At 42.1% G+C, this 15,633-nt stretch overlaps 2 protein-coding genes across 13 annotated transcripts in view; both read right to left on the minus strand.

Annotated features, from left to right (window-relative positions):
* Ppp3cb (protein phosphatase 3 catalytic subunit beta) overlaps positions 1-3,942 on the minus strand; it is a 46,633-nt gene extending 42,691 nt beyond the window's left edge. For 2 of the 4 annotated variants that reach the window (XM_041638894.1, XM_041638892.1), the window contains exon 1: positions 3,768-3,942. In XM_041638894.1, the coding sequence (XP_041494828.1) occupies positions 3,768-3,846 (79 nt within the window). In that variant the 5' untranslated portion in view covers positions 3,847-3,942. The remainder of the gene's footprint in view (positions 1-3,767) is intronic. The other 2 variants (XM_041638896.1, XM_041638895.1) reach the window with 1 other exon arrangement.
* A 1,939-nt stretch (positions 3,943-5,881) lies between these two features.
* Positions 5,882-15,633, minus strand: part of Usp54 (ubiquitin specific peptidase 54) — a 104,706-nt gene continuing 94,954 nt past the window's right edge. For 8 of the 9 annotated variants that reach the window (XM_041638822.1, XM_041638823.1, XM_041638829.1 and 5 more), the window contains 3 exons: positions 14,211-14,329; positions 9,554-9,740; positions 5,882-7,489 (listed from right to left, as the gene is read on the minus strand). In XM_041638822.1, the coding sequence (XP_041494756.1) occupies positions 6,930-7,489; positions 9,554-9,740; positions 14,211-14,329 (866 nt within the window). In that variant the 3' untranslated portion in view covers positions 5,882-6,929. The remainder of the gene's footprint in view (positions 7,490-9,553; positions 9,741-14,210; positions 14,330-15,633) is intronic. The other variant, XM_041638830.1, reaches the window with a different exon arrangement.

The following is a 15,633-nucleotide window of genomic DNA, read 5'->3' on the forward strand; positions in this document are numbered from 1 at the left end:
CTTTAAAAACCAAAGAGAGCCATACAGTGGCGGCACACACCTTTACTCACAGCAGAGGCAGGCAGATCTCTGTGAGTTCAAGACCAGCCTGGTCTACAAACAAGTTGCAGAACAGCTAGAGTTCTTACACAAAGTAATTTTATCTCAAAAAAAAAATAATAAAACTAAAAGGAAAAACTTTTACATTGTGGGTGCTAAAATGTATATAAATCTAAACACTACTCTCTATGGGATAAAGGTGAATTTCATGTTATGATAACAGAACTGATCAAGTCAGTGACATTTTAGCTTTAAGTTTATGTAACAAAACATGCACAATTTAGTGAGGAAATGTAACTGGACAAAATTAAGTAAATCTGTGAGGAGTGAAAGAAATATTCCTAAATCAGAATTTTACGTTTCAATTACACCATTTTACTGATATGGCAATAAAGTATGTTTTTCCTAGTTTCCATTTTTCTCTTTTTTGTTAAGCCTCCATTCTATTAAATGTATTCTACTTATTTATTGTGCATGTATGTATGTGTATTTGTGTGGAGGTCAGAGATCAACTTTAAAGAGAAATTGATTCTCTGCTTCTTACCCATACCTTGGTCATTAGGCTTGGCAGCAAGTACCTTTACCCAGTACAGCATCTCACCAACATGTTTGTTTCCATGTTCTTAACAAAAATGTATAAAAAAAAAAAAAAGCAACAGAAGCTTCAGGAACACATTGTGATTTATTTAATATTTTACTTTGGGAATTTCTGAAACATAGTCTCGCTATGTGCCCCAGGCACATCTTGAATGAATGATCCTCCTTTCTCAGCCTCCCAAGCGCTGGGATTATGAACATACATGCCATTGTGATTAACCACATCAGGTTAAGGGTTTTAAATGATTCATTTTTATTTTTAGTTATGTGTAAGCATGTGTATGTACGGGAGTATAAGCAAATGAATGCAGCTTCCCACAGGGCAGAGTGAGTGCATCACATCTTTTGAAACTGGAGTTAGAAAGCTGTGGGCTATTTCACACAGATGCTGAGAACAGAATTCTGGTTCTCTGAAAGAGCAGTACATGGGTTAACTACCAGCCTCTCTATTAAATTTTTAAATGAATAGTTTGATTTGAGTCAGTAGCTGGACTACTAGGCTCAGAAACTGAGTATAACTAACCAGGAAACCATGACCAGTGACAAAGAATTGCTAACAAGTTTAGTAACATGTTCATCACATTTATAAATGAATCACTTATAGTATTAAAAATCTCCCAAACTTATAAGTGCATTTCCTAAATGTGACAGTAAACAAAACATTCTATATTCTCCTGAAAACCTACTTACCTGGGACTTAAGATGGCTCAGCAGTTAAGAGCATTCACTGCTTGCTCTTTCAAAGGATCTGAATTGGGTTTCCAACACCCACAAGGCTGCTAAGAGCCTTCTGTAACTGCAGCTCTACAAGATCTGACACCCTCTTCTGGCCCTCTGGGGCATCACACACATGGGTGTAAGTATGTAACAGACAGGCAAAATATCCATGCTCATAAAACAAGATTAAAAAAAACCCTACATGTCCATAAAATAGAGGTCTTTAGAGTAGAAGCACTGAGCCTAAAATTTAAAGACAAGGAAAAGTTCCAGAGAGTAAGATTTAAAGTCAATACTAATGGCAATTCCCCAAACATTCTCATGAAACAGTGTATATAAAAGTTAAAACATTATCCTAAACATAAATGAAATCTGAGCTTAATTTGTTTTATTTATTTATTTAGAGGCAGGTTTCATTATGTAACTCTGGCTAGCTTGGAATTTGCTATATAGACCAGACTGGCCTCAAACTTAACACCAATCCTCCAGCCTCTACCTCCAGAGTCCTAGGATGTGCCACCGTAGTATCATGTGCCACCTTAGTATCAGGGATTTTAACAAATTCTACAAGAAAATCAAAGTTGTATCCATTAAGAAGATACAACTACTGCACAAGATATGGTAACCTTAAGCCTCTTAACTGAAAATTTCCTACAAGAAAATGGTTTTGCCGGGCGATGGTGGCCCACGCCTTTAATCCCAGCACTCGGGAGGCAGAGGCAGGCGGATCTCTGTGAGTTCGAGACCAGCCTGGTCTACAGAGCTAGTTCCAGGACAGGCTCCAAAGCCACAGAGAAACCCTGTCTTGAAAAACCAAAAAAAAAAAAAAAAAAAGAAAAAAAAAGAAAGAAAGAAAATGGTTTTAATTTAGAGTCAATAAGCTGCGAATGGCTGTGTCTGGACTCAGCTCACTCCAGGTGCCTTATGCTTGGAATCTCCTTTCCGCTTCAGTAAAGCAGCACAGGAAAATACTGCCACATGTTTGTCAAGGAACAAGATTCACATGAGGACAACATAAATACATGATTCGGGAATGTGACTAGCTACTTCAGCTTTTATTCTGGTGAAAAGTATCTGAACATACAGGAAATATAGTTAAGAAAATGAAGAGGTAGGTCATGTCCTCTAGATCAATCCCCACCCATAAAATTAAAGGATTTGATAGGATCAATGACTGATCTCTCTTCCCTTAAAGAAAAAAAAATATTTCTCAGAAAAAGAAGTTCATAAACTATTTGGTTCATTCTAATGTCTAACCCAACCCATATAGGCCTAGGTTCAAAAATGTGTCATTCTTTTAAGAACCGAAAGTGCAGACTGAAAACTTTAAACTTAAAAAAAACACACACACACACAAAGGAGAATAGGGTTTCTTGTTTTAAAATATTTTAATGACAAACCATGGTCACAGTTCAAAACTGAGCTTTAAACACTGTGCCAGTATATCTGAGAATATAAATTTGACAATAAAAATACCTTTAAAGATAAAATAGCATAATCAAAATAACGAAATCTTTATTTTACAATATGTTTACTGACTACAAAGTTCTTACTAACATCCACAGTATTATCTGTGGTTGATGTGCTCTCTCGGAGCTTGGACTCTTAGATTTCTCAACTGCCTCTCCAATTTCTCTATTGTAAATAAATCTGTTTACCTGTACACAATTATCCCTTAATTCCTCCCTGGCTGAGAAAGATTTCACTTTTTCGTCTAGAGAGTTATGTCGTGTGTTTAGAGGCGACAGGTAACCCTTTCTAATCAATGTTGACGGTTTTTAAACTACTACTTCTTACAATATGCGAAATTAGCCTTCTTTCTATTATAATATGATTTTTTCCCTGGGTCTGTAGTGAAAAGACTGGACTCCTAGATCACGTCTGGATCCTTCACCCTGGTCCAATCCCATACGGTTTCCCCAATTTCCGCGCCGGGTGGCACCTGAAGAGCGAACGTGAACCCCCTGCGGCAGACGCTCGCTAGGCGCTGTCACCGGGGAGCAGGCATGGGCCAGCACCCGGGCGAGCCCGACGGCTCATGGCGACTGCGCACGGCTAAGGGGATCGGGGCCCCTCGGTGCCCGGGCGAGCCGGAGCGCAGCTGTCGCGGAGCCGGAAGCTCACTGCGGGCCCCGCGCCGGTAACGGGCAGCGCAGGAAAGAAAGGGGCTCGCTGCGGCGGGCGGCCCCGGGCCCCGCGTTAGCGACACCCCGCGCAGAACCCCCCCCCCCCCCGGCCAGGCCTGCAGGGCGAGCGGGAGCCCGGCCCAGCGGGGACCCGCCCAGGGGCCACTCCCCAAGGGAGGCAGCCAGTCACTCGCCCGCCCCGCCGGGCCCGCTCCCGAGGGGACGGGCTCCCGCCCGCCCTCACACCGCGCCTCACGCCAGGTCCCCAGGGCTTCGGCCACCTCTCACCTTTGACGACGCGGTCGGCCCCGAGAGGCGGCGGCGGGGGCGGGGGCGGTGCGGCCCGGGCCGGCTCAGGGGCGGCCATGCTGGGCCCGGGGCTCGGCTGAATGCCGGGCCGGGCGGGGTTGGGGGCGGGGGCGGCGGCTACCAGAGCCAAGCGGCGGTGCCGCGGAGGAACATGGCGGACCCTCTTTCCCTTCAGAGGGGCTAAGACCGTCATGCACTGCGCGTGCGGGGGCGGGGGCGGGACAGGCTCCAGGGACTTGCGCAAAATTACCGCGCCTACTACCGAAACGAGAGCAGGCCAAGGGATCAGATGAAAATTCCTTGCATGCAGTCTTGACAGTCAAGAGAGGGTTCTGACCAGATTTAGGAGCTGTGAGGGGCTGTGAGGAGTGCAAAGAAGAAAGGACATTTCCCTGGCCTTACTGGAGCCCAGGAGGATGAAGAGATGTAGTCAGATCTCAGAATTTCCCACTACTAGACAAATAGATGACAATTTACCTACAAAACCGTAACTGTGTGACTGGAGAATGAAGGAGCCATTGTAGACTGTAAAAAAGTGGCATTATCATTTAAAATAGAATTTATCCTAGGGAAACTGAGGAAGGCAGGAACTCTGTGAGTTCAAGTCTATAGCCCGGTCTAACCAGTCAGGGCAACAAAGTGAGTGTCTGTCTCAAAAGAAAAGGTGACAGGGGTGTGGTCAGCATATTATTCTGACCCTTGCATTTGGGGTTTGGAAGGGTCAAGAGTATGAAGGCCTTTAAGTTAAGCTGAAAAAGTCTAAGCACCAGTCATGGAAACTGAGGGAATGACACCTTAGAGATATTTAAAGAATATCTTTAAAGGTTCACCTGGGAAGGCCATGGAAAATTTTTTATGTGTATGTGTGTACATAAGTATGCATGCATATATTTATATCTACATATATTAATTATATATATTCATATATATGAAAAAAGTTGGAAAACAGAGACCACGTAGGTAGAAAATTGGAAATTAGTTCCTATATCTTTGTGCGTACACAGAATTTGGGCCGGGACAACTTACATAAACAGATCAAGTTGACCAACATCTATGACGTCAAGGAACGAGAACAGACTTCCTCAGTGATGAGTTACTGCAAGACGGCACAGATGGTAAAGGCATATGCCACTAAACCATGATGGAAAGGAGAAGCTATCCCGATACAGTCTCTGCCCTTCGGGTGTCCCTCTCACATAGACACAAATTAGATGGGTGCATTTTTACAAAGATTGGAAGAGTGTGCATGACAGCAGCAGTGGAGTGGCCAGGGCCAGCGTACCTACTGAGGCCCAAGTATCTCATGGCGTAGGACCGTCCCCAGTGATGACTGGAGAAGCACTAGAGCAATCTCTTATTTGTGTCAATCAACAGGATAAATAAGGACAGAAAACCCAGTTCCTTTTCTTGCCAGGGAAACCGACAAAATTGTTCTATGTGTACATGTGTTTTGTCTGCACAGATGTGAGTGCACACGTGTTCAGTCCCCACAGAGGTAGTTATAGTCCCTGGTACTGGAGCTAAGGGTGCTGGGAATCAAACCCAGGTCCAACAGATGAACATCCTGTTTTCTTAATCACTGTGCCATCTCTCCAGGCACTACAAAGTATCTTTTAAAGGAAAGGGAGCTTTGGAAATGTGTCATGGGTGAAGATAGATCTCATTATCATAGATGTTCTGACTCTTAAGGGGAAAAGAGATGAGTGGGACGATAGGGAGAGAGCAAGGGATAGGAGGCACATAACAAACCTGTAATGTAAAGAGAAAGGGCATCAAGAGTGTACTTGTACCAGGAGTATGTCAGATAATTTGAATGCCCAGAAAAATCTCCTTAGTAAGGGGAAGAACAAAGTATGTCATGTACTGAGTGTCCAGGCAGGAAAGGGATAGGAAACATGCTAACAGCCATAACAAAAGGAAAAATATTCTTATTTAAGGCTATCTTGACTGCAACAGTTAACTATGTATTTTTCAGCTCCTCTTTGGTTATTCATTTTCACTTGGTCAAAAGCCATTTTATATAAATGTCCAGACCTCCCGATCCCAGAAGAAAAGAGTAAGAACATACAAAAGTGAAGGACAGGAGATTAAATAGAACTATCTTATAGATTTATTAATGAAAAATACTTTACAAAAAAACAGTATGCTTTGCCCTAAAATAGTTTAACTAACTCTGAGAGTTTACAACAGGGATGGAGGGAGTGGCAGTAATGGCATTGCTGCTGAGGATAGGAGGGTGTGTTAGTATGCCCAACTCCATCTCTTCAGAAGGGCAAATACTCTGTTGGCAGCTCCACATTCTAGGCCTAGGTCTGAGTCACAAGGAAGGCTGACAGCCATAACTCCTGGCAGTTGAGCTTCCCATTAGGATGCGGTGAGACTCGTGACTCCAGGGAGAGTCCAGGTAATAACTAAGTGGATTAAGTAGGGAATATAGTAGGGACCAAAAGATGAGGACTCAGCTGGAGATGGGGACCTAAACTTAACCAAGAATAAAATAATTTCTTTAAACATTAAGGAATAGCTAGTGTCCAGAGTAATAAAATAGATTCAATTTTAAAATGGCTCAAATATAGCCCTAAGCATTAGTTGCTTCCTTTTGTTAGAGGAGCCAAAGTTTGAGTTTTCCTTTTTGTTCCCCCCCCCCCCCATAGGGTCTTGTGAAGCCAACTAGCCTAGAACTTGCTACGGAGCCAAGGATGAACCTGAACTTCTGATCTTCCTGCCTCCACCTTCCAAGTGCTAGAATTATAGGTGTGCACCCCCATGACCAGTTTTGCATGGTGCTAAGGCTCCAAACCTGGGCTTTGTGCATGTTAGGAAAACACTCTACCAACTGAGCTACAGCCCCAATTCGAAAGCTGGAATTTCAAATATTCTCCCTCAAAGAAGCAAACACCCTTAGGAAAAACCAACAATTCTTTTGTTGTGGTGGTTCTGTTTGGCAAGAGTCCAAAGTCTCTGGCCTTGAACAGCTGCTTCTCCTGCCTCTACCTCCAAACTGTTAGGATTACAGGCATATGGCTGCCAATTTTATGTTGAGATGATTATAGCCTAACTGGCAGGACACAAGGTATCGACTCTGCCATGGTACAGTTTTATAGAGAAAGGTATGGCTCCAGGAAAGGTTAGAGGTTATCCTTACCACCTGCTGTGCTGTAAAAATCTCACCCTGTTCTGTTCTCTTCCAGGGGAATTTGATAGAATAAACATAATTCTCTCCTCTTCATTCCTCCTATGTCTATGCTGGGAGGGGTAACTGTCCTGTCTCCAGTCATTATCTGGGGGCATATCTATTCTTCGAGGGCCAGATGTTTGGGACCCCAGAACAGGACCTGAATTCCAAGCTGACCTAAGGGGTAAATGAAGACTGTTGGATGGTGGGGACACTGGGTGAACAGCAGGAAGATGCGAGGGTGAAGAGAAAAGATTCCCCCAGGACTGAGCATGAGGAACCTGAAGGCCCTGGCTTCGTTCTCGTAGTGTGGCAGTGTAGCTTAGCTGAGGCTTGCATGCTGGCCTAGTTAGAACACTGGTCCCAAAATGCTGGTTGGTCTGTGGCCCTAGTCCCCAGGAAGCATCAGTTCTGGAACGATGGGGTAGACTTCGGTAGTTCAAAGTCCTTCCTGTGTACTTGACCCCTTGGGGAGTTTCATCCCTGTCACACATAGCCAGAAACTGTTGGACACTCCTCGAAGTTCCTGAGAAGGAAAAAGAAACCAAAAGACTGAGTGAGTATCTTTAGAAAATAATTCTCTTTTCCAAAGGACCATTCCTGAATATTTTGCCCAACTCTTTACTTGTCCAAGAATACACACACAGGAGAAAATAAAAAACCCAGTTTTGCTTTTAATATATGTAGTAATTTTTTTTTTTTGCCAGTACTGGGGATTGAACCCAGGGCCCTGTGCATGCTAGGTAAGCAAGCTACCACTGAGTTATAGATAGCCTTAACCCTAAAAACTCCTAAATATTACATCAAAATCAATTTTTTTCTATTTTGGGGAAATGAAACAGTCTCTTGGATATTACCATACCCTCCATGGTAATCTTTCTCTAACACACTCATGCACACACATGTATAAATGCAAGCACAAGAGTGGCTACTTAATATAACAAATATATCCCCCTGCAAATTCCTATAGCAATTAATACAACAAATATATCCCCTGAAAACTCCTATAGCAATTACACTAATATAACAAATATATCCCCCTGCAAACTCCTATAGCAATTACACTAAAATTTCACTTGGTTTCTTGTTTCTTTTTCTTTTTTTTTAAACAAGCATACATATGTTTTTTGAGATAGGATTTCTCTGTGCAGTCCTGGCTGTCCTGGAACTTGCTCTGTAGACCAAGCTGGCCTCGAACTCACAGAGATCCACCTGCCTCTGCCTCCCAAGTGCTGGGATTAAAGGCATGCACCTTCACTGCCTAGCATTTTTTGTTTGTTTGTTTTTTCAGTTGGCTTTTCTTAGCAGTTAAGTGTCCTCTCTTAAATCCTTGTTAAATTTCTGAGACTGCTGCTTTGTTCATACTACTCTTACCTCATATACAATACAGAAAGTCTTTTCTATACATTTCTTTCACGATAGTATTTGTGACATTGGAATCAGAAGGACTACCCTGTGTATTAAATGATATTAAATGATATTTCAAAGTACCTTTATCCAACAACTATTAGGTACCAAGTAGTATGTCCTCTTTCCCTACTGAGAACCACAACCAAGTGTAAGCTAAACCCATCGGGAGGAAGAAGAGAACATCTTCCGACGGAGGTCAATGAGAGCCAGTGATGGAGGAAGGTCATTGGTTAATTAGGTTTTTTTTTTTTTTTTCCGAGACAGGGTTTCTCTGTGGCTTTGGAGCCTGTCCTGGAACTAGCTCTGTAGACCAAGCTGGTCTCGAACTCACAGAGATCCGCCTGCCTCTGCCTCCCGAGTGCTGGGATTAAAGGTGTGCGCCACCATCGCCCGGCTCATTGGTTAATTAATAAAGAAACTGCTTGGCCCTGATGGGTTAGAACATAGGTGGGTGGAGTAAACAGAACAGAATGCTGGGAGGAAGAGGAAGTGAGCTCATACGCCTTAGCTCTGCTCTCTGGGGCAGATGTGACGAAGCTCCGACCGAGGATGGACGTAGGCTAGAATCTTCCCAGTAAGCACACCTTGGGGTGCTACACACATTAATAGAAATGGGCCAAGCAGTGTTTATATGAATACAGTTTGTGTGTTGTTATTTTGGGGCATAAGCTAGCCAGGCGGCCGGGAGCTGGGTGGCAAGAAGTGGCCCACAGCTCCTTCAATAAGCCAGAATGGTGCTGCCCATCTTCCTGCAGACCATCTGGGTCTGTACCTATGACATGGGTTCTCAAGGTACAGTGTCTTTCCAGTCTTCCGTTCATTTCTTTCCTCCTACACCATCCCTCAACTGGAACTCAAAAAATAGCAGGGGCGAAAACTAGCTAAAAGAGATGATACTTTCAGTTTGGGGGAGGATCCCAAAGGCTAGTTATTAACTACACTTCACCACTTCAAAACTACTCTTTCACGACTGGACAGTTTGGTTCACTCTCAACAATGGAGCATGGTATCTAAAAAATTATTCAGTCATACTTCATGAAGATCAGTGCTTGATCTTAAAACAGTAATTCATATATTTATTCCAGTCTACCTTGGGACACCCCACTTTCCCCATAGGTATATTGATTTGACCCTGAAAAACAATCACACTTTAGCAGATAATATTAATTTGGGGTGTTACCTGGGGGTCTACAGGGCTCCCCTGCCATGCTGGGCATCAGAACATCAGGGGACAGGAACTGTGGTTGGGGAGGGCAGAGTTTAGGATCAAGGAGCAATACAGGAGGGTCATGGATGACAGGGAGGGAGGAGGAGCTGGAACAATGGTGCCCGGTTTCCAAAGTCTTTTTCCTCACGTTTGATGAATCCTTTTAATGAGACAAGACAAAAAAAACACACACACACACACAAAGATGAGGGTTAACATGGTAGGATGCGGTTGGATAAACACAGTGAGGCAAGCAGGGGGAAATGGAAGAAACTAGAACACCACACCTTTTCTAGAGAAGGACTCATCTTATTCCACTATACCATTTGTTGGGCTTCCTAGAAAAGGCTTACGGTCCTCTCCTTCTACCATTTCTACCATCCTCTACTTTCCTAAGTTCACCATCGGGGCCTTTAGCAATCTCTTCAATGCTAACAGTACAATTAAAGAGATTGAAATAGAAATTGAAAATAGGAGCTGATTAATACATGCACACCTATAATCACAGCTCTCAAGAGACTAAGCAAGACTACTTTGAGTTTAAAGCTAGTTTGGCCCATGTAGTAAGTTCAAAGATGTCTAGGCTATACAAGTAATACTCTTTCTCAAAAAAAAAGAAGGAAGGAAGGAAGGAAGGAAGGAAGGAAGGAAGGGGAAGAGGAAAGGAAAGAGAAAAGAAAAACAATAACCATGAAACATAGGATTTGGGGATGTAGCTCAATTATAGAGTAGGCTCTGAGTTCAATCCTGATACCCCAAAAAATAAACGAAACAGAGGACAGAAAAGGAGAAAGAGAAGGAGGTGGGGTGGGTATTTAAACAGACTTAGAGGTGAAATAAATCTACACTGGGCACTAAACTACCTATACAACTGAACTCTACTCCATGTCTGCCCTACAAAGCTCCATGCACAGCTGCCTCTTCTGCATGCCATGTTCCTATTTCCAGTTGCTTATGTCCTGCATGGCTCCATTCACTTTTGTGATAAAGATCCAGAAATATTTACTTTATCATCAAAAACAGTAAAACATCCAAAATTGAAGTTTCCAAACTCCTCTTCCTAATATATTTTTCTAAGACATATTTACTCAAACATAAACATTGGTGTTTACGCCCTTAACTTCCTATTTCCATTCACCATCGCCAAAGAGACATTTCTACTTACAGATTTCACATTTAAATTTGCCTGGACCACTACAAAGGCCTTAACCTGATCTTCCCATCTCCTGTTACCTGCCACAAGGTCCCATGTGACACAGTGTGACTGATCTCACCTAATCCTATATTGTCTCTGTGCCCTTTACGCACCCTCCTTTTTCTTATTTGCTTATTCTTATTATAATTATTATTTTGGAGACTACATCTTGTTATGTAACACAGAATGGCTCAAACTTAAAATACACCTGCCTCAGCCTCAGAAGTGTAAGTACTACAGGCAAGCACCATCACACCTAGCCTTTCTCCATATTTCTCAAACACACCAACTCATCCTATCTCAGGCATTTAGACTTGCTCTTCTGTTACCAGGAATATTCTTTCATGGTCCCAAACTTCTTATCACTGAAGTCTAATCAAATATTAATTCCTCTCAAAGATGGTATTTTTCACTACCCTAACTAAAAACAGTCCTAAAGAAAGACATTACCTTTTTAACACCTTTTCCCTTGACTTAGTCTTCATTATCATAATTATAACTGTCTTGAGTTATATCATTTGCTTATTAAGTGTCTTTCTTCCTATAGTAGAAGACACTTCATTTCAGTATCCCTAACATCTGACAATGCAAGTACTCAGTAAACAACATGGTAAATGAAACAATCTATATGCCAGTATACTTAGATTCCTTTAATGGGCTGCAAGCTATCTAAGAGCAGAATTTGTATTATATCATCAGTTACGTTCATGATATTTATGAAAGTGTTTCACAGAGAAAGGATTTCTAGTAGAATCCCCACTTTCCCTTTGAGAGTTCTTGCTGCCTTTTATGTATTGTTTTAAGCTTCTTCAGAAAAAGAGCCCCCTAAATGTGAAACTCTTCACAAGAACAGCATGGCCCATTTCCTATCTTTATCATGCTTTTCCCTCTTTTCAGTGGCTAGGAGTCCCAATCCATTCTCAACTGCTAGCCCATATGTCTCATACCCAGACATTATGAGCTATGTTCAGTAATGAATACTATACCCAAAATTAATTATACAGTTTTCCCAAACACAATTATCAACCCATAAAACTTGAATATCATCCCTGGTTTATCTTTCCTCCATAGGAAGGTAGGCAGGCAGGCAGGCACCAATCTCATTTCTTTTACTTCCTAACTGACTCGCCAATATATTTACTTCTCTCTAGCCTCTCAGACTCCTGTGTGACCTACAGAATCCGTGTGCTCTATGATCTGACTCTTGCTTATATTCTTTGCTATCATTTGCCAACATTTCCATCATTTCTCCTCATCAGATATTCTAATCCTGTCATACCCAATTATCCTCTTTTAATCCAATGAAGATTTACTTCATTTCCCTTTGCCTGGTATATTCATTTTTCTTCTCCATGAAGCCTTCCCTGATACTTAACCTTTTCTGTGATGGTCTCAGAGCAGCAAGTATTTAATCACATTATAAAACTATGTGTTTAGGGCTGGAGATGGCTCAGAGGGCAAGAGCACTGACTGTTCTTCCAGAAGTCCTGAGATCAATTTCCAGCAACCACATGGTGGCTCACAACCATCTATAGTAAGATCTGGTGCCCTCTTCTAGCATGTGTATACATAATAAATAAATTAATTTTAAAAAAAACTGTGTTCATCTGTCCCTGTAGTAGACTAAACGTTCCATGAAACCAGAGACTCATTAACCACAGTCTCCCCAGAGCCTGGCATAGCATCAAATATAACAAGTTCAATAAGCATTGTTTTAAAAAGATACGCAAAATTAATAAATAAGTGTATGCTACACCAGACAAAAGCAAACTCTCTTAAAAAAATAACATTTAGATTAAATGCACTGAAAATATGTGAGAAAAAATGTATGCCAGGGAAACCACCTATTCCCAAAAAAGAAAAGGAGGAGACAGAAGACAAAGAGGAAGAGAAGGAAAAGTAGCAAAAGGAGGAGGAGAAGCAGAGGAGGAGGAAAAGGAAGAAGAAATGTTCATTCATTTAAGAACTGACACTCCCACCCTTTAGAGTTCCTTTTGGGAGGAGAATTGGGTATGAAAGGCTAGTAGGACAGACAGCTTGCACTATATATCCTTTTGAACCTTTTTAATTGTATCATGGATTTAAAACTTATTTTTAAGGGGTTTAGTGTAGATAGTTAGGTGTAGAGAGTTGCCTAGCATATGAGGTCCAAGGTTCAGTCTGGTACTACAAATAAAAAATAAAGTAAACTTGATGTAGTAGCACACGCCTTTCATCCCCAGCACTCTGGAGGCAGAGGCTGGCAGATTTCTGTGGAGTTCAGCCTGGTCCAGACAGGGTAAATAATGAGACCCTGTATATAATAAAAACAGTAACAATAATAAAGTAAATAAAGTAAAACCTATTTTTATCAAATTGACCTGGTGGACAAACTTCAAAGTAGAATGCTTTGTATCCTGACAGCTTCTTAAAACTTATTTTAAAAAGTATGTAAGAGTCTCAGAAGAAGCCAGGCAGTGGTGGCGCATGTCTTTAATCCCAGCACTCAGAAGGCAGAGGCAGGCAGATCTCTGTGAGTTTGAGGCCAGTCTGGTAAGGCTACACAAGAAACCCTGTCTTGAACACAATAAGAATTTAAAAAAAAGGTATGTACTATTTGGAGACAGCAATCACTTTAACATGTGCCTTTGAAAAGCAGACCTGTCCCTGGACCCCTGCATCACTGTTACTCTGTTTCATGGCCCTCTCTAACATATGTTCTGCCTTGGATCAGGCCCAACTCAAAGGAGCTATCAATCACAGAGAGAAACCTCGAAGATCACAAGTTGAAATAAATCTTACCTCCCTTGTCTCCATAGGTATTTTGTCAGCGATAAGCATTAACAGAACTCTTTACATCTAGGATCCATCTAAGAGGGTTGCAAAGCTTGCAAAACTGCTCCAGGAAAGGACCATTCTCTGGACTTTGAATACACATGTGTAAATAAGGACCACTTATCCTAATTCAGGGTGAATGTATTTTAATTTCCCCAAATGGCAACTGAAGTTTCTCCCTGTTCTTCCACCTCCATTGTATTTTTACTAGCAAGGAGGAAGGTGTGCTGAACAGATGATTCCTGACTCGACTGACTTACAAACCTATGGAAGAGACTTGAGCAGCCTCCCTTTCTGAAAAAAGGCTGTCACTTAAGACTGTGTAAGATGTATCCCACATCCCCTGATGAGGTCTCCACAAGCTGCAGCCATCAGACACACAGACACACACAGGCAGATGTAAGACACTGAGCCTGTGTTTTTCCCCCCAGCCCCTGTACTCGGGGATATGGGAAAAATCGGTTAACATCTACATTAGACAGATCCCAAAGGCAGTCAGCCCGATCTGAGATCACACTCTCCTTGCAGTCTCAGATCACCACATGTGTGCACTACAACCTTCCACTGTCTTCTCTAGCACCCACCCAAATCCAGTAGTACCTCAGCAACAAAGACTGGTACCTGGGAGACAGGCACTGTGCTTGGTCCATGAAGAACGTTCTCCATTTCTGCTGCTGGAGTCCGTGAGAGATCAAGACCAGGGGCTGAGTGCAGTCTCCTCCCCGAGCTATCTGCAAAGCCTAAGGAGGAAAACATAAAAGCAAGCTGAAGCCATCTTTCCTCTGGGCCCTAAAAGCAGAGCCTGGAGACATTAGCACCAGCATTCTTTAACTAAGTGATTGATACGCATCTCTGAATACAATGGGAAATATGCTCCTTGAATGCATAGAGCAAATCTCGGTATATGGATAAATTCCTATAGGCTGAAATTTCTAAGGAGGTCTAAAAACCAATCTGCTGAATATCCTCCACCCTGCAACATCTCTCTTTTATGAATAAAATTAGTTTTGTTTTGTTTCCAGAATCTGGCCCAAACTTGTAGTACACAAAGTAAAAGTAAGTGATATAGTGATCTAACATATTGTGATAAGAAAGGAAACAACTAATATCTTAATTTAGTTCAGAATTTAAATGGTCATTGTCATTGTAAATCAAACCTGTTTCCTTTGATCTAACAGGAAAATGAGTTCCAGAGTCTGCTAGAGATAGTGTTTTAACTAGAATTGGAACTCAAGTTTTTCATGTTCAGCACGGTATTCTATTATCTTCTGACACTCTCCCATTCTCTCCCTGAGCAGGATCACTTCAGGAATATTTGGTGTATGTGATATTCTTTTATGTCCAGGTACTCTTGGCTTTTCTCAATCAAGTAAATTATAAACAGCCACTAACACCACTGTAAGCTGATGTGACAACCCCCTCTCCCCCCCATTCAACTAATTAAGTCTCCTGAAAATGTACCTGCCCTTGACCTACATTTGATGTGTGTGTGTTGCATGCACAGGTGCATCCACCAATTCATGTCTGGATATGCTACTTTGATACCTGTACATGTGCACACACATACCATACACATACATATGCAGCTAAACTGTTAAGATCAGTTATTTTGAATATTTCCTGTTACTTAATGCACTGGTTCTCATGATAGTACTGGAGCTTTGAGCATTATACTTTCTCAGGGAATGGGATTATACTTCATTTGTATAATACTCACATACATGAAGCCCTGAGGGTACGATCTTCAGTGGGTGGAAAGGGGTGGGGGAATGGTCATGAGACAAAAACAAGACATCAATTTCCTGGGCCTCACCACAGATCTGACTCAGAATGGTTCTGGTGAAACCTTCAGAATTTTTACTATTTTGTTGTTTTATTTTGTTTTGTTTTTCAAGACAGGGTTTCTCTGTGTAGCCCTAGCTATCCTGGAACTCACACTTTAGGCCAGGGTAGCCTTGAACCTAGATCTGCCTGCCTCTGCCTCCCAAGTGCTAGAATTAAAAGGGTGAATCACCAGCTGGGACTTTAATCCCAGCACAGGTGA

Source organism: Microtus oregoni, unplaced genomic scaffold (assembly GCF_018167655.1).
Source record: "Microtus oregoni isolate MIOR12 unplaced genomic scaffold, Mior012 000056F_ref0000123, whole genome shotgun sequence".
NCBI lineage: Eukaryota > Metazoa > Chordata > Mammalia > Rodentia > Cricetidae > Microtus > Microtus oregoni.